Source organism: Aphis gossypii, chromosome 3 (assembly GCF_020184175.1).
Source record: "Aphis gossypii isolate Hap1 chromosome 3, ASM2018417v2, whole genome shotgun sequence".
Classification (NCBI taxonomy): domain Eukaryota; kingdom Metazoa; phylum Arthropoda; class Insecta; order Hemiptera; family Aphididae; genus Aphis; species Aphis gossypii.
The window spans coordinates 24,676,363-24,696,504 of NC_065532.1; the positions used below are offsets into that span (position 1 = coordinate 24,676,363).

General features: G+C 25.2%; 1 protein-coding gene across 1 annotated transcript in view; it reads left to right on the top strand.

Annotated features, from left to right (window-relative positions):
- LOC114124504 (tolloid-like protein 1) overlaps positions 1 to 20,142 on the top strand; it is a 50,724-nt gene that overhangs the window by 10,451 nt on the left and 20,131 nt on the right. The window contains exons 3-6 of the mRNA XM_050202849.1: positions 929 to 1,214; positions 6,226 to 6,450; positions 10,158 to 10,336; positions 12,293 to 12,399. Coding sequence (XP_050058806.1) covers positions 929 to 1,214; positions 6,226 to 6,450; positions 10,158 to 10,336; positions 12,293 to 12,399 — 797 coding nt within the window. The remainder of the gene's footprint in view (positions 1 to 928; positions 1,215 to 6,225; positions 6,451 to 10,157; positions 10,337 to 12,292; positions 12,400 to 20,142) is intronic.

Genomic DNA, 20,142 nt, shown 5'->3' on the forward strand with positions numbered 1-20,142 from the left:
ATTTTACATCGATGTATGTTATTTTAGTTTTTTTGGTATACAATAAATATATTTGGCAATTTGATTAATAATTTTATAGAAATTTTTTAATAATTGAGAAAAACAAAAAATACAATTAAGGAAAGCATGAAATTTTACGCTGAACCAGATTTTGATCAAAATGGTTTCTATTTATTTTATGATAATTCAAATTATTTACCAAATGTTCCTATGAGTCTATTACAATTTTATATATATGGTATAATTTTCAATATATATTTTGGCTCTCTGAGATATTTACAGACAATTTAATATTTTTTCTATAAGTGCCGATAAAAAAAATTCTACTCGATCAAAAATCATAAAAATTTAATATAATAAGATCCCAAAAAAGTTGTTTTTACATCTATATAAAAATATTTAGTTTAATTTTTATATGTATTTGAAGAAAGAACTTTAACAAAACTCGTCAACATCCTAAAAAATAGCGAACTATTGTAAATAGAATTATGTATATATATATATATTTTTTTTATATCTAATTTATGAAAATTCAGTACAAGATGTTTCATTAGTAGATCATACTGGAACCAAAAAATTTGTACCTATACGGCTATACACAATTACTTTTATACACATTTGGGAGAGATTGAATATTTTAACAACGATGAAGAATAATGTAAATTATTTTGTTATTGTTTAATAACATTATTTGTGAAGATTATGGAGAATTTTTTATGTATATTATGAATTTTATTATATGCACACAAATTTGTAAATTATGTAGATTAATTTTAAAATATTACCTATGTTTATACCATTAACATATTCACATATGAACAATTAGCCTAAAAATAGCCTAAATAAATTAAAATATTAAAACTACCTATACCTAATAATTATTTTAATTTTAATTTAATCATGTTATTAATAAATATTTTTTTTTTAGGTAATTTTATGGGCGATATAGCTGTACCTGATGTAGAGTACAGTAACAAAAAAGAAAAAGACAGACAGGTATATGCAGAAAAAATTGAAAAATATAAAAAAGAAATCAATGAAGGGCTGCAGATCGAAGAAGAAGGTATAATACAAGGGATGAGTAAGTCAATTGATGTAGCGCAGATCAAGATAAGACACAGGCACAACAATAGGACAAGGAAGAACCACTTTAACAGAAGAAAAAATGATGATCATCAGGATAAAACAACAGTTCTTGATAATTCTTTAAGCAGGTATCTATCTAAACAAGGGGCTTATGCAATATTTTATGTACTATGGATCTTAATTTTATACAGAAAAAAAAAAACAAAACATCAGCTTAAAAGAATGAGGGAGGTTAATCGAATTTGTAATTTTTATAATACCTACTTTGAAAAAAATCAAATAATACTCCAAATCAATAATCAAAATGATGAACTTAAAAAAAAATAATGAACAATAAATTTAAACAAAATATAAAAAGAAGAATCCGTAATTGATTTTTATATAATATACGGTTTGCACATCCCATATTTTTTTACTCAAAGGATCCACTAACTTAAGGCTTACCTGTAAAGTTATAGGAGTCTAATATTAGTGAACCGAACCAATTTTAAATCCATATTTGCTAATACTATAGTATACAAAAAATTTGAATGCTAGTTCATATAAATTTATGAAACCCTGTTAAAACTTAAAAAATTAATTGTGTTTACTGCTTATATTTTCCTATTTCATGTTATTTAGCTATTCTACGAAAAAAAAAGAAACATTCCATTTTTTAAGTATGTACCATTATCATATGTGTCTAATTTACATTTTGCGTCATAGATCGATGTTATATGAACATTTTTGATCGTTACTTCAATAATTTAAAATATAGGTTGTATTGCAGTTGTATATTTGTACGACTTTTAAAATGTTTTAATATTTAAAGAGTTCGTTTATAAAATATTAAAGTATATGGATTATATACAATTGAAATGTTTAGTATTTTTAAAAGTACCTAAGTATAGTTTTTAATTTATTTTTCAGTGTTTTGTTACATTTTTAATTTGTTATGAATTTATGATATACCTACCTACCTACAATCCACATCAATTATATAATTCCATTAAAATAGGAAAACTATACCTACCTATTTAGTTATTTTCACATTTGTATTTATTTCAAATGATGTATTCACAACTGACAACTGGGAAAATTTTGGATAAATGTATAATAATATTGATTTTTTTTTTCATTTATAATTTGTTCTCAGTTTTATTAGCACACATAATGCAGTGTAAAAAATAACGAGCTCGTTCTATTATATCAATACAATGAGTACGTTTATCGTGTTAAACTATAGAAACGTATAGAATAAAATTGAGTTAAAATGTTCAATTTTGAAGTGCTAATTCGCTCTTTTAGAATATTTTTAGTTTGATACGATTACTGGTTAGTACACAATTTGGAGATGATTACATTTAGCTAATGAGAATCTAATTATATATACAGCTTATATCAATCTAAAATAATCAGTATAACATATAAATAATTAGCTGCTCATAAGTGTTGCTAAGAATTTTAAAAACATATGTCATACCACATACCTACATGTTGCTGCTATTCGAGCGATCCTTAATAACTTGAAAAAAAAATTGTAATTCTTCATAATTTATAATTTATATTCTCTTTTCATGAAATTAAATTTGTGTTTTTAAATAATATTTTTTAAGAAACGTTTTATTACCATATAATTGTATATTAATATACAATTTGTATATTTTACAAAATATCAAATAATTTTTGAAATCTCTAATGAATTATAATCCATAAGTTTCCATCATGAATAGGTAGTTATAATTAATTTTTGACGGGATCGAGTAAAAAAGTTATAACACTACTGGATTATAGTGTACTTAAGAAATTTTCACCGACATATTTTTAACAGGGCCACAAAAAAAAACATTTCTCATTGGCTGCGGAGTGAAAAATTCGTGTGGTCGATTTCGAAAAATGAAATCACTATCGTTACCCAATCATCCAAACCGTGGTACGCACTAGATAGCCGTAGGACAGCATTATTATACCTATAATTGTGATATTATATATTATAACATGAGACACCTCAGACACGTCGTTCATATATAGTTGTACAAAGACTGCAAGACGTACATATTACGGAGTTTGATTTTCGGTTGATAGGTCTTCGCGTCGATCGGTATGTAGGTTCATTGTATACTAGGTACCTATGTATATTGTATACATATAATGTATATAATTGATCTGCATTAATGTCGTCATCGTTTTGCTTTGATGTAATGTCATAACTCCTGTAATGTTTTTTTCTTTAATAACGGTGTATTATAAGTTATTTATAGTTAAATTATATTTTTGACCATATACGTTACGTATCATGTACCTATTATCACATACTAAAATATGTATTCTTTAAATTGCGCGAGAAAACGGCACATAATCATTTATATGACATTAGTATATATTTATTATTGTATATAATATCCAAGGTACAGGACAAGTATCACTAAAAATAGACGCATTCTTACGTATATCCTTATAAATGTAATCATCAAGACTAAATACGTAGAAATTAGCACCACAGTTTCTTAAAACAAATGCATTTTTAATTTAATTTTTAAGCATTTCACAAGAGCATTAAAGAAAACATTAGCATAATATATTATATTGTTTAAATTATAGTTAGTTTAAAGTGAAATAATTGTATTATTTGGTATGAATTTGAAAAAATATAATAGAAAAGATTTTATTTTTCTTATAGAAACTGGTTGTGACATAATATTCTAAAATAAATATTTTACAAAAAACTGTTAAGAATAATTAATTGAAAGATGTTACATATATACCTTAATAAGTTAAAATATTATACTTAAAATATATTCTATACATAAACATGTATTCTTATTTCTTATATTACATTTCTATGTTTAACTACGTATAATATGAATATGCGATTACTATAAGTGCTAAGTTTAATTACACATCGTATAGTTCGTGTTACGTGGTTAACTCCACATTTCCACAAGTCACGACTTGTGAAAAAAAAATCAAAAAATCATAAAATTGATTTTGTTTTTGCGGGATAACAGAAAATAAAAAGTTATCATGCGTGTAGGAAACTGTTTTTTTGTGTACGTGATATATGTTTGGCACTGCAATAACGATGATAACGAATAAAATAATATATTATGTATCACGTTGTGTTGCGGTCGCAACCGTTTAAAAAAATGTGCAGAAGAAGGGTGCATTCCCGTTTGCGGAAACGAGATATTTTATTTATTTATTTAAACGGGCTAAACCCAATGCAAAATTTTATGTTAAAATTAATTACAGATAATTAAAATTTAAGCAAATAAATATAAAAATAGTGGTAATAGTAGTAAATTAATATCAATATATTTATGTTATCAAATAAAGAATATTATAGGTCCTCATTGACTAGTTTCGTGATTCTGTATAAAGGGTTATTTTAAATAACATGTATGAAAGATATAGGAATGGGATATAATTGGGACTGGTGAAAGTTCTGAAGAGGAACTAGAATATTTACATTACCCAATAATACTGAAACAGAATAAAAATTTTTTTTTGTCAATAATATTATATTACTATCCATTCTTTTATTACCTAAAGGACTAAAGATTCTAATTCGAGGCACAACAAATTGAAACTCATTCAATTTTTAAAATAAATGTATTGAAATTGAAGAATGTTTGCTCGAAACATTCAACCTGACACTTTATAGTAAAAGTGATAACTGATAAGGATCAAAGAAAATTAAATTGTTTTTTACCCAAAATAAAACAAACAGTAGAATAATATTATGGAAATTTATTTGGTAGAAAAGATAATTTAAAATTAACGCAAATATACGCTTGACTAAACCAAAAATTTTAAAAGCTTTACATCATATATTTTGAATGTGTCATTTGAAACAAAATTTGTTATCAAATATGACAACTTAAATCAATTATTTTATTCTTAAACGATTTTATATCAACTTCGTAAATTAGTTAAATTTTACGAATTTTATAATAAGTCAATGTATGGCATTTTGAGATATTTAAAGAAATATCCAACGTATCACTATTTTATGTCTTGATATAATAATAGTAATATTTTGAGTGTTCCCATCCAGACATAGATTTACTCACTGCCGAAAATTTGACGCGCAGGTTTGATGTTTACCATTATAATTTATGTGCACCCGCACAGCGTGTCAGTTCCGATCAGATTTGATTAATTATAGCGGCATAAGAACATTTAACGATGCCATGTGTGCGTGTTCATGTGTTTGTGTGAATAAATTGCCAACAAAATATTCTAAATCCTAATAGTAAGATAGTAGATACTATAATTTCGAGTATTATACATTATAACCGTTTATTATTATTTGTAGACTTGTTTCAAATTTTTTTATAAAATAGCTAGTTCATTATAAATTAATTATTCTGTACATAATGCAATGTAATATACTATAGGTATACTAAAAAACTATATGAATAATATTCACATTAAACGAATGCATTGTTTTTAGATCAATTTAAAACCTAATATTGCTGTATTTAAGAGTATTTTTGTATGTAACACAAATTTACTTCATTCCAGAACGAGTGATAATTTTTTTAATTGTAACATTTGCTCCTCACTAATCTTTTGAAATTAAATTTAAAGTCATCAGGTTTGTTTTGTATTTCGTGAAAATAGGTACTTCTATCTATATATATTTGTAAATTCTACGATAATACAATTTTAAAAATCCATCTCTAGTAGATAATGATTATAATTTATTTATAATAAACTTCAGGGATATTATACAATTAGTACTTTATACACAAATATTATACATTACATATATATATTTTTTTTATGAAAAATATTCATTTTGAAATTTTAGCATCTATGCCTTTTGGCTTTTTTAAAGCAGCTAATTTATACGATTTATTGTATCTTCTCAATCTTAAATATAATAATTATTCACTCGTATTATTGCTAAAATGAGGTAAAATAGTAAAAAAATAAGGAATTATTCATATGCGTTTCTTTTGCTAATATTATTGCATGACATATTAATTATTACATAAACGTATTTCATTTCTTAATAAATTACGAATTTTACTTCCGAATGTAAGGCGGAAGTGGAAAAATTAGAATACATGCGCTTCAAAGAAAGATAACATAATTATTATACTATTTCAATAATTTATTCTGATAACATTGAAATAATTTGTTTGGTTACAGAAACATTGTTCATTCGAGGAGACGTAGAGCGGCCACTGCAAGAAAAGAAAGAGTATGGGATTTCGGCGTAATACCTTACGAGATCGATAGTAGCTTCGGTGGTCCACACAAAGCGCTGTTCAAACAAGCTATGCGACATTGGGAAAATTTTACGTGCATTAAATTCGTTGAACGTAATCCTGACGAGCACCCTAATTACATTGTGTTCACCGAAAGACCTTGTGGGTAAGACGTTTCGTACACATTAGTAAAATATGGTACACTTCTCATGAAACATATCATGTTTTTGTATATTATTATAGAATGGTTATTTATTTTTTTTTGAAGTCGAAAATAAACGTTATCGTACCATTACAGTCTCTAAAATATTCAAATTTCTGTACTGAGCCACAGAACCTTACAGAAAGAAAGTAAATGGGATTGGGAGCTTAGTCCCTAAAAATATATGTGATATATTTTATTAGGGATTTTACCATTTGCGGCATACATGACTGTGATAAATATAGCTAACCAAATACATAACTCTATATAACACATGGATTTTTAATTATTAGCATGATGAATAATCGTTCTTAACAAACTCATTTATATTTATATATTATATAACAAACAATATAAAATACTACTGCCTATATAGTAAAATATACCTACAATACCTTATGATATTAGAAATTAGTATATTTATTTTTCAAGAACATAACAGGTCCATGAATTCATGATATTCAATAAAATATTTAGAATATATAAAGTATAAATAAAGTTATTTAATACACTGTTTTATTAATTGATTCGATAATATATATCTTTTTAAGCGATTAAATAATTGAATATTAATAGTTAATGATACATACTACAATTACTAATAATTATTAAAACTTTATCTTATTATTACAAGCAATGAATTACTGCTATATAAAGATATAATAGATATAATATAATTATATTAAATTATAGACTAGTTACTAGTTTAAAAAAGGACTAGTAAAATGTATAATCTGTGTTCTAATTTAAAAGATTAAGTTAGGGAAATATTCGGTCCATGCTACTTTCCTCTTTTTAATCAATAATCAGTAACTCTGAATAAAAAATGTCTTAGCTAATAATTTATGCCACAACGCGCTTAAAAAAAAAAGTAGTATCCTAATTATGAGTCTATAAATATAAAGTTGTCGATAAGTGTCAACATAATAATTTAACAGTAATATTAAGCATAATTTGGATTTCATATTTTTAAAATTCTACAACAAACATACACAAATAATTATAAAAACTATAATAAAATTACAGTACCAAAAAAAATATATTTGAAAATGTTTAGGCTACATTTTTAATATATATATCATAGTTATCTTATTTACATACATATTTATTAATAATTTTCATAACAATTAATCGTAATTATAATAAAACCAGCAAAAAAATCTAATGTTCTTATAAAAACAAAGTTTAAATTAGATATTTAAGTAAAAAATAATGGTTTTAGTTATTTCATCATTTTTTTTAATAATTTAGTATTGAGTTATGACTTATATATACGTCTACATAATTACGCACTTGCATTTAGTCTTTAATAATATAATATATGGAATAATATTATAATAATGCTATATAATGTTTGCGATTTGTATTTAAAATAAATCAATTCGACCTATCGTATTACTAATAAAAAAATAAATTATTCATATTCCAATTTAAATTCTTAGAAATATAGGCTGATAGACAGTCTTCGCTTAGAATCGTTTTTCGTATGAAATTATTTATCAGTGGATTCAAATTTAATATATCCATTGCAGTGACCTATTTGAGATATACCTATAACTTTACTATACATCAAAGAGACTTCCTCTCAAAACTATGTTTTTATTGTGTGAGATGACGAATTCTCTCGTCTTGTAAAATATACTAGTCACAATATTGATGGGAAATTGAAACTATTCACCATTACATGTATTATTAATTATTATTAACTATTTACAATGAAATCTTAAAAATATTTTAAGAGATTTATAGTTTGAACTTATTCATACTTTTCTAATGTACAATATCTACAATATACATAGGTAGGTATTTACTTAGAAGTTAGTCAATATCAGAAAATTATATTATAATTATTACTACATAGTACATATTATATATTATGCGATTTGTTTTTGGTAAAAATGATTTCAACCTATACATAATATATACAATATACATAGTACATACATAATAAAATATCAAAAATATACTGACATACTTATTCAATAACTAGGTAGGTACCTACTTAATGAATACAGCAAAACATTTGTTGGTTTCTACAATCTTGAATCTATACAACACAGCGACTTCCCTGGTTAATAATAATTTGCTTTGTATTGTTTTAATTGGTCTATAATAGCTGTTTCGGAAGTCTCTCTCGGAATATACATCATAGTTAGTTATTGATTTTGTTTATGTATAATACACTTGATACTTATAAAACACGAGTTACTCTAATTTTCTTAGTTTCTTAAATAATTATCTGCAGCTAGATATTTGAAGTCATACATTATTTTCTTTGACGTATTTGTTATAAGTTTTATATTATGGTTAATCCGTTTAAGGTTAAAGCATGTGATACATTTCTATACTAATAAATATTTACAAGGTTTAATTATTTTTATAAAAGTTTAGTAGTTTAACAATTTATTGTATTTTCCTTAAAACTCTTACTTTTTACTTAGTCATTAATTATTATCACGTAGGTACCTGTTCATTATATTTAATAGTAACAAAATGAATGCATATATTCTAGTTATATATTTGGTTGATTAGAATTAATTATGTACTATGGTAAAAAATAGGTTTGATCTAAGCTATGGAAAAAAATTATTAATAAACACAACTTGCTCAATTATAATATTAATAACTACTCGTATGGTAAATTATATAGTATTTGTTTTTTAAAACACCGATTCAAATATTATTTCTATACGCAAAACAAATTAAAATCACGACTTTAATAAAAATTTCCAATCATTGTTATTTTCATAAATTAATTAATACCTAGTGAAATGAATGCTTAAAAGTGAGGATACAAATAAGAATTTACATTCGAAAGTTAAAAACTTGTAGAGTGCTGGATGAACTTTCCTGAATAAGATCGGTAATTCAGTTTGGTTTTAACAAAGCTAGTTATAAATAAACACATATAATGTGTATAGTTGTTTATCAGAGAAATTAATAAAAAATAGATGACAAACTTCGTTGACACAAATTCGATTATCAGTTATTGATCTTTTAAGTATTGAAAGTGACATACTAAGTTCATTAATTTTTTTTTAAGTAGTTAAACGAAATGCAGCAAAAAAATCTCGAAATGTTAACAAAATCTAAGTATAATTTAATATAACTAAATATTTTTATTTTATTATATTATTAAATTGTTGTGTTAATTATTTTAATAAAATTAAATTTTTTTTACCATATTTTAATTAGAACATTTTTTTTTTTTTTTTACAGTACATTTTTTGTATACTATTATTTAATAGAATTGAAAAATAATTTAGTTTACCCACTGTTATGTTTAATAAGAGATCCATGCCTTCAAATTCCTAAATCCGTATAGATTATGTTTAATATTAACTAATTTAAATTTTAGAAATTAAGTTTCTAATTTCTAGTTTCGTAATATATTTTATTGCGATTAAATGCATTCTCTATTAGATATTTTAAATGATCTATGGAAATTATGAATGTAATAATAATAATATTTATATAAGTGCAAGGGTGGCCATTATAATATAGCAATGTATATTATACTTATACACATAATCATGTAGTGTAGAAATCACGGTGGCCGCTTCTTCAATGTCTTGTATCAATATTCCAAATAACTAAGTATTTAAATGATTTCTGTTGGTGGTTTTTAATCGATGATTTATGTACATATTCATTTTCTCCTCATTTTTCAGATGTTGTTCTTTCGTGGGCAAACGTGGCAACGGTCCGCAGGCGATATCTATAGGCAAAAATTGCGACAAGTTCGGCATCGTTGTGCACGAGCTTGGACATGTGGTCGGCTTCTGGCACGAACATACCAGACCGGATCGTGACAATCACGTGCAGATCGTGAGAGATCACATCATAGTTGGTAAGGCAATGTGAAAATATTTGAAATATCATATTATTATAGTTTAGTATTTATTTTTTTTTTAAACATAATATTATTCAGCGTTTGACAAATAGATCCTATTTTATTCGTATTCACATCATCTCTATTAAAGTATATTATACAAACATTTCATAAAATAATTCGCTGACTTAAAAATAATAATAAATTCCATTAAGCGTCTTTCTGGTGTCTAAGTAAATTATTATAGGTATTTCTTCTTACTAACCCTCTATATTTTACTTCATTATACTAGTGATTTAAAAAATTTTGTTTAGTATTCTAAGGGAATTCTGTCAATCCAAATAAATATTCTTAGTCTAATATAATATTTCATTTTTAAAATCACTGCTTACAAATACTTAACTTGTTTAGGGAAAATATAAGATATTTATCATTTTATACTAAAAAGCAAATTATAAATTTGCATCGATGAAAATTTCTATTTTATTCCTAATATATTAATATTATGCGTGGATTGATTTTCTCATAAAAAACATTAATTATTGTTTTGAGAAAATATTAAAGTAATATATTTTTTCTTTGAAGTGAATTTTTTTTCACTTTCTCAGGAATCAATCATTTGATACTGTTATATATATGTTATAAATAAAGTCTTACAGTTCCATGCTCAAATTGAAAATGTTTTGATTTTATTTTTGAAAATTTCAATCTCTAAACTTTTTTTGCTGAAAAATAATTTATTTAGTTTTATAAACAACACACATAATAATATTAAAACCGTTAATGTTTCAGATACTTAAAAAAATGTATATAAATTAAAAACAGTTGTGTTGTTTGCAATGATATGTGAAAATTCATATTATTTCATACTATATTATACCTTTAATTTAATTTACATCTATTAATCTATTTTACTACGACATATTAAGGTTCAATTTAATGTTATTACTATATTAGTAATAATAACATGATACGCAAGGAGTTTAGTGTGAATAAGACGTTTATTTGTTTTATTATTAATTGTAACTGGCTATATGAGCCTATGAACTGAAGTTTACACGTGTTTAATATAAATTAAAAAGTCGAATAGTACCTATATTGTATTAATATTAGTGTATTATACATCTATACTCACTTACATATAGGTACCTACACAAGTATTATAGTGATAATAATTATAAGTGTCAAATTTGCGCCTAACAGCTATAAATTATTCGCCCCGCTGCTTGTTGATGAATTCAATTTTCACCGAGCTGTATGTTTATTTATTCATTAATTATCAATATCGTTAATTAAAACATTGACAACAGTCAAACATGATATTTTATATGAGCATAAGTTAGGTGTTACCGTGTTTTTGTAGACGACCATGACCCTTATCGTAATAATGCGATATTCAAAATCATACTATTTTTATCTGCGCATAATATGTATTGTTATACCTCGTATCAAAATTTATCGGATTTTATTTTTCAAGTGTTTTCTTAATTTTTATATTTTTTTAAATTAAACATACCCATGTTTATCATCTTTTGGTCGTTTTAGTTTATTGTATAAAGTAAAAAGTAACGTAGATATATACACTTAACCCATACTCCAGAGAGAATTAAATACAATACATTAATTACAACAATATTTTATATTATTATTATATTTGTATTAACGTCTGCAAATGCTAAACATTTTCGATGGCTATTTTTAAATGTGAAGCGATACTCAAAATCCTAAATTGTTTACTTTGTGACAACCAAAGCCAATAGTATTTTCTTACCACTTTTTATTGTTCATTATAATTATTATTAAATATTAAAATAAATAGTTTTTGTTATTTTATTATAAGGATTTATAATTTATATTATGTGATTCAATTAAACAGATAAAATTTATTAGCTTTTATTTTGATAAAAAAAATTGATGAAAAAAATGTTATTAATTACGTTTGTATTTCAAATTCCTGATTTATATGTTTATTAGGGCAAGAATACAATTTCAATAAATTAACGGAAGAAGAAGTAAATTCGTTGGGACTTCCATACGATTATGATTCCATAATGCACTACGCTAAGAACACGTTTTCAAAGGTATGATTTATTATTTATTTATTGTACTTAAGTAGTTATTTTATATTATAATAATTATTTGAAAAATTATATACAAATGATTATGGACAAACGAAGGTTTTTAAATTATATATTTAGTATTTCCATAGGTATAATAATGTAAGTACTTAAATACATACATTTTTTTCTTAGGTTTTCCGATTAATTAATAATCTAGAGATACTTATGTATTAAAATGATTTAAGCGGTGTTTTTTTGTCTTTACAAGTGAAACGTAGAAGTTTAGTGTTCAGATTCTGAAATAATGATTGGGCTAGTAAACGATAAGAATTCTGAAAAGATATTTTACAAACTGAGTCTATTTACATAAAAATATACAATAACATAAGCTTATAGAATATACTAACAACAAATAAATACAAATAAAAATACTAAAAAGATGATAATCGACTCTCTTAATTTTTATTTGACTAATGTCTGATTTATTTTTAAAAGTCGTATAGTTAAACTAAAAAAATTAAAAACATAACATATATAAATTTATGTTTATTATTTTAAAATACCTTTTATTTTATGGTTACCACTTATCACTTACCACTTACCCAGTCACCATTGAAAAATATAATTGCAGTGAATTTATGGTTTTAAATTTAAAATGATAAATATATTATACAAAGAATTAAAACTTAATGACATTTTTCAAAAATATTTCAAAAATATATTAAATAAGTTTGTTTTTATTCGCCGATGTATATAAAATAAACTATACAACTGTGAATTTATTCTTATGATTAAAATAACATTTTTAGTAAAATATTAATTCCATACCGGAAGTTTGTAAATTTTAAAATATGTTTGTGAGTTTAACATCATAATATGGACAGGTTTTTAGTTTTATTATAGTAATACAAATTAATAATTTAATTATTATACAACCCAACCAACATACACTATTTTTTAAATAATAATCTTCCAAAATGTTTTTAATAAATTTGAATCTGATTTGAAAACATCATTTTTGTGGAAACGTGTATAGCTAGTAACATTGAATTTCGTAATTTTAAGAGAATAAAATCCCATGCATACAGATAACTATTTACAAATTATTGAATATTATAATGAATTAACGAACATATTGATTCTTAACAAAATACCCATCACCGTTACTTAAAACAATTCCATTATCATGAATTGCTTATACAAAAAATCATTATGGGTATTGAGATCAATGAGATCAATAAAAATGCTGATTACAATGGCGATATAGTAGATAGTATCTATCCTATGTAGGTATACGAGTATATTATACATGAGGCGATATCCTAACCAGTGAAAACCGCCTAACAGGAGTCTACAAGACATAGGTATATAGTGTATATTACATAGTATTTTATATAGGTATTATGCATGAGTATGAGTGACAAGTATAGATCGTTAGTAGGTACCTATAAGACGATTTTATTGTATTATCTGCTGAATGCTGATTGATATGTTCTGCAATATTTGGTCTGTCGTCGCTATTATTACAACAATATATATATTATATATTATATATATATATACATGCTTATGTTATGACATAAGTGTATATAATTATTATATAATAAATACGGTATAATAATATAGTAATAATATCGTACACATATAGTACCGGCTTTGTTTGTATAGTGCGTATGCCTCGGAATATATAATGCAATCATATTATTATTATATTATCATAACTGGCCGTTACGCGGTTATAATAGATCATCGTCAGAGAAGTACATTATAATAATATTATGTATGTATTATATTGTACCCATAATACACACCGTACACTCGCGTTGTGTAGCGTGTTCACTGTATACATAATATTAATATATAATAATGTACAAACTACCCGGCCATCGCAATGGCGTTTTAATTGGTCATACCTACTTAAAACCGTGTCAATTATGGACATCAAATGTGTATAATATACCTCTACATGTTATATTTTGCATAAATATAGGTATATAGGTGCCTGCCTTCTTTGTGCACGTGTACCTCCGGTATCCCGCTATTACATATACGTATAATTTGTACATATTATATTATAATAGCTGCTATGTGCGCAATACATTAAACAAAACGGTTTTCGATTATATTGTGAATTGTGATATTAATATTAATATCTGTATGTTATGTAAATATACATATTATATTATTATTATAATAAAGATACGTTTGCCAACATTAGATTTCATGGAATGATTCTCTTAAAGCGTATATTAATATTGATATTATAATAAAATATTAGTACATTTTCTTTGGTAATAGGTACGTTATGCCGTTGGATTTTTTAAAAATTATTGAAAATTCTTGTTCTTTATTCATTGAAAAAAAAAACGGTGCTCAAATTACACAGTCTGCACCGATATCGACTTAAAATTTTAAAATGTAATATAATTTTAATTTTTAACTATCGGAGAAAATAATTTTCTGGTTATTTTATTATTTTTTTTTTTTTACTTAATACTAAGTAATTAATCTATAACATCAGATGCATTTCATTAACTGAAGCTGTACAGAGTTAAGAAAAGTGAAGGCTCTTTAACTTTAGTATACCTATTATATAAAATACAATACATTTTTGTCATCTTACCAATTTGTATACATTCTTTACAGTGTACAAGTATTTCAACATTTACATTACTATTGTCACTGAACATGTATATTACACTTGAAATTATTGGTTTTCGTTTAACAAGGATTATTATATGTATACTGTTTTTACGAAAAATAAGAATGTAAAAATATGACCCATATAATATTGTTATAATAATACTTATGCAAAAAGTTTAATAGTGATTCGAATATCATTATGAAAAATAATTACACAGTACTGTAGCAGCACATAAAGTTTTAAATATAGCACAAATCGTAGTCGGGATATTTCCCTAGATATTGTTTGATATCTCTCATTTGATTACGAATCTATAATGGAAATCGGAGTGCACTTAATAAATTACAATGGTTTAGAACTATTTAGAGTATAGATAATACAGAGTGATTTACAAACATGGCATATTCGCCCTAGTGTTTTCTTTTATATTGAATTTATTGAAATTCTAAAAAGGTTAGAATTATTAATCATTTACATTTTAGTGCCATGTAAAGAGTGCCCTTTATGTAAAACTAACTTCTATCTAAAAAATGAGAACTACTCTTTTTTTTGTATAAATTGGAAATTGAATATAAAATATTTAAAAAATGTTGTGATCGTTATTCAAAATATTAATTTAACTTAATGTCTTGATGATTTAAATATGTTTGTAATTAATATTAATGCATCAACAATTTATAATTTTCAAAGTACATTAAATACGAAGTCTAGATCCAATATTATATATATTTAATATTTGTGTAAAATCATTTTTAAGGACATTGTCCATGGTACATATTGTATGACATATGTATATATTATATATTATTGATTGAAGACTACTCGTTTGAATTTTTATTTAATTTTTATAAGTATAATTAGGCATTCTTAAAATTACAATTTGCATAAATTAATTGAGTAAATATCGGTAGAGTGCCTATAGTGAATCACTCTGTATATACACTCGCTTCTGTAGTATAGTATACAGAGGTAATATATTATAGTGATTATACTTTGGTTGGACGTTCCTGCTGTACACTATTTGCGCGGTGATTATATGATTAAACCATCGCTAATTTTCGTTCGTTGACGGACTTATTCACTCGTCATACCATCACCTTGTGGAATAAATCTACGGCCGACAGACTATTATAATACGAGTAATTTTAATTAACCGTATTAATGTATTATAATTATCCTATTCGTAATCGCACATTCGCGTGGGTGATTTTAAGTTTCGCAATATACTCGCGCGTAACAATTAAAATACGTCCGAATTCGGCGTTCAAGTTTGACAGCAAAAGTGAACAACACTTATAAGTTCTTAATATTTATGTTGTATAACCACATATTGACGTATATTATATATATTATTATTATAGGTTAGGTATCAAAATTTATATCAGCTTTTTTTTTAGCCACACCGTTGAATGACTTGAATGTTATTTATGATTGTTTTCCATCCTTAAAATAACATTTTTATAAAACGACAATATTGTAACATTTAATGTTATAATATTGTCGTTTTATCGCGATCATCATGTTCAATAATCAAAATGCATTTTGTTTATTAAATTATATCAAAACCTACTTATATAAATCTATATTATCTTTTTTTTTATTATCGTTTGAATTTTTAATTATAATTACAAGATATTGACTTAATATATTAAAGTATAAATTGACACACATGATATTACTATAAAATTTAAGCTTTTTAGGTAGGTATAACGTTTATTCGCTGAAATAATTCTATTGAGCTTCTATTTAAGTTTTAACATTACGTATATTTTACCAATATTTATAAAAAATCAACACAAATGTATTCCAATAGATGTAAATTATTATTATATTGTATTTTAATGATAAAATAAATATCAACAATATAACAAATCGTGGAATATAATAATATAGGTAAATCGTTAATGATTTTGTGGGGCTAAACTATAATCTGTAAAACCCCTTCCGGTAATAATAAACACCTCCGAATAGTAGATTTTTGGAAACAAGCTACAAACTTTTTACAAACTTAACCTCCAGAATAGAGAACGCAATTTAAGCGACCGAAAGTGTTCGGTTATGTTAGATTAGGTTAGTTTAGGTTGCACTGTATTATTATTCAATTTTACTTATTCGTAATTATTATGTATCGTGTTTTACATTTTATCATCACAAAAAATGCTTTGATCAATATAACACTATATAAAAGTTATATTACTATTTTATTTAATAATATATTCTATACTATACTAATAAACCACTACGTCCATATTACGCTCGAATGCTCGATGTAAATGGTATTAATTATCGTTCGTAAATACGAAATATTTACAATTTTAATCGTTATACATAGCGCACTTAAATATACGATTATGTATTTCTAATAACATTATGTATTTCGCGTTAAAAACGATTGTTTGTCATTTGAATTATACACCCTAGCGCATTAATTACGAAAACGGAATTCTACTTTTCTGGAAACCCGATTCCAAAACAAAAAGTCGAGAATGTTGCCTCGAAAGTTCACTATAGTGACTTTGGATATATCAAACATCTAAAATTGTATTACATTTATAAGATAGTAAGTATTCTAAGTGTATTAATATTAGTTTCTATAATATACCTTAAAATACACAACAATGCGTGAACCACATTATAATACCCACCAAAATTATTATTAATTCCGTAAATTGCAATAAAGTGTGTACGAGATAATCACAATAATCGAGCGCGCTGTTTTACTCGGTATGGTCTCCGTATATAATAGACATTACACGCATGTATTATAATGACGTTATAATAATATAATGCATGGAACCTTAAAACTTTTGAAAACTGACAGAAACAATAAATCATTTCAGAAGCTGGCTTAACAACCGTCGCGTATACTCAAATAATCAACTATCACCATAATACCTGTTAACCATCGCGTATACATCTATACGCACACACTCTAATACATGCATACAAAGAGTGTGTCATAAAGTTTTATTGTTTTCTCACAAATGTGGCTAACATGTACGATCGTCGCCATTGAGGACGTTTATAGGTACTGTTATGATGATAAAATATTATATGACACTAAGATTTCAAACCAAATCGGATAACGAACAGTTAGCCGAAAACCGGTCTAGTTTAAACTGTGATGTAACGTGTTTTAATTTTTAACTCAAAATCCATTAAAGATGTCTGTAAAATGTTATATTTTTTGATATTACTGTTACATGGAGAAAACCACCATTTGTTCCCAACGCAATGTAACACTCTAATAAAGAAACTACACGATGAACTTTTTTAATACACTTAGCAAAGCATTCGAAAATCTTTAAAAGTTAAAGTACATTATAATATTATATTCGTTTGTTTTGTTTATTATTGTTACAATGGATAGTATATCTACTGAAATATAATGCGATACTATAAATTAAAACATCGGTCAAAACGCCGTTATAATATTAAATCAAAAATATCTAACTCAATTGTTGTTCACGCATGTTATCGCGATAATTACATTTTAACCTAATCTTTAGAAACATTTACTATTTTAGGGGTTTTGAATAGGCAATTTCAACAAAGGATTTGGACAAATTTAAAACGATTATCAAGTAGTATTGTGTAAATTACATCAATATGAGTTGTTTTGTTAATATGAATAAAGTATCACCTAAAATTTGTTTTGTGAACACCAATTAGGAATTTACTACTTGTATAGTTGTAGATTTCATAAAATTAACTATTATCAATAAAATGACGACTCGAGACAAATCTTATCTGCAATGACTTCTTTTTCTTTGAAATCTCATCTCAATTATTTTGTATTATTATTGTTGTACTGTTTGAGAAATTGTTTATGAATTATAAATCATTTATTCTATGTAATATGCATATATTATTATCATAGTATTCATGTCACCGTATATTTTTTTAATACCGGATGTTGGGCGATGGTGATATTTCAATATTTTTTTCAATCACAGACAATCAAAATACGCTATTGATTAAATATTATTTATTTCATCAATATGGCTAGGGCGTAAACGTTTATTATATTATTATACTCATCCGATTCGTTTAGAACCAGACCAAACGACTACATGCATATTATTACCATCGTTATTCATGGTAGTGCCGTGTGATATTATTTTGTTTTAACACATGTGTATGCGACACAACTGAAGTCTCATCGCGTGTGTTAAATCTAACGCATATAATGAATTTTTATATTGTTTTAGTATCCGTACATGTGTCACTTTTTATGGGCGTCCGCATGTGCGTTTTGAAAAGGGACGATACGGAAGGTACGAGTATAAATCGTGCAAAGAGGGAGTGTGGGTCCGGTTTATGAAACAAAAAACAAAATAAAACAAATAATAATACTATTTTCATATAAAATAACATTAACGGGGGAGGGGGGGGGAGAAGTGGGCTAAAAAATGTAAAATCAGTGTTTCTGCATTTAATGTTAGTGTACGAGTTCGGATTCGCATTTACATGTCATAATATAGTATTATCCATTTATGGCGATCGATAGCGAAAATAAAAAAATTGATCCATTAGCGCGCGAGAATTGCAATCGACACAACTTCGTGGTTGTAAGTATAGATATTTATTATTTATATATGTTAATAAATACCCGTAAATATATTTAAGATAATATGCCATCACGTGTTTGTCCTCGCCTACTATATTTTAGTAATATAGTAATATAGATCATTGTGACGTTAGTAAATATTCAAAAAAGCTATTGAAACGAATGATACATGTACTATTCTTATCTTAGGTTTTTGGGATTTTATATCTAGGTACTGTGGATTTCGTCTTGATAGTGTCGCGCTATATTTTTTAATTTATTTTGTCATTTCAAACGATTTTAATTTTAATTTTGACATACTTTTAGGCAGATGTCATATTTTGAATTATTATATATATAAATAAACTTGTTGATTTTTTTCTTTTTATCAAAAAAAGATTTTGACGGATGTACTAAAAATCGATAATTTTTTTGATGATATATTTAAAAATATTTACATAAGTTGAATATTGCTTTATCTAATAGATTAAAAGGGAAAATTATATTCGTATCTATTTTAAAATTTAAATAACCGAGAATAGCACTTAACCGTCGTCTAAATATTGTACAC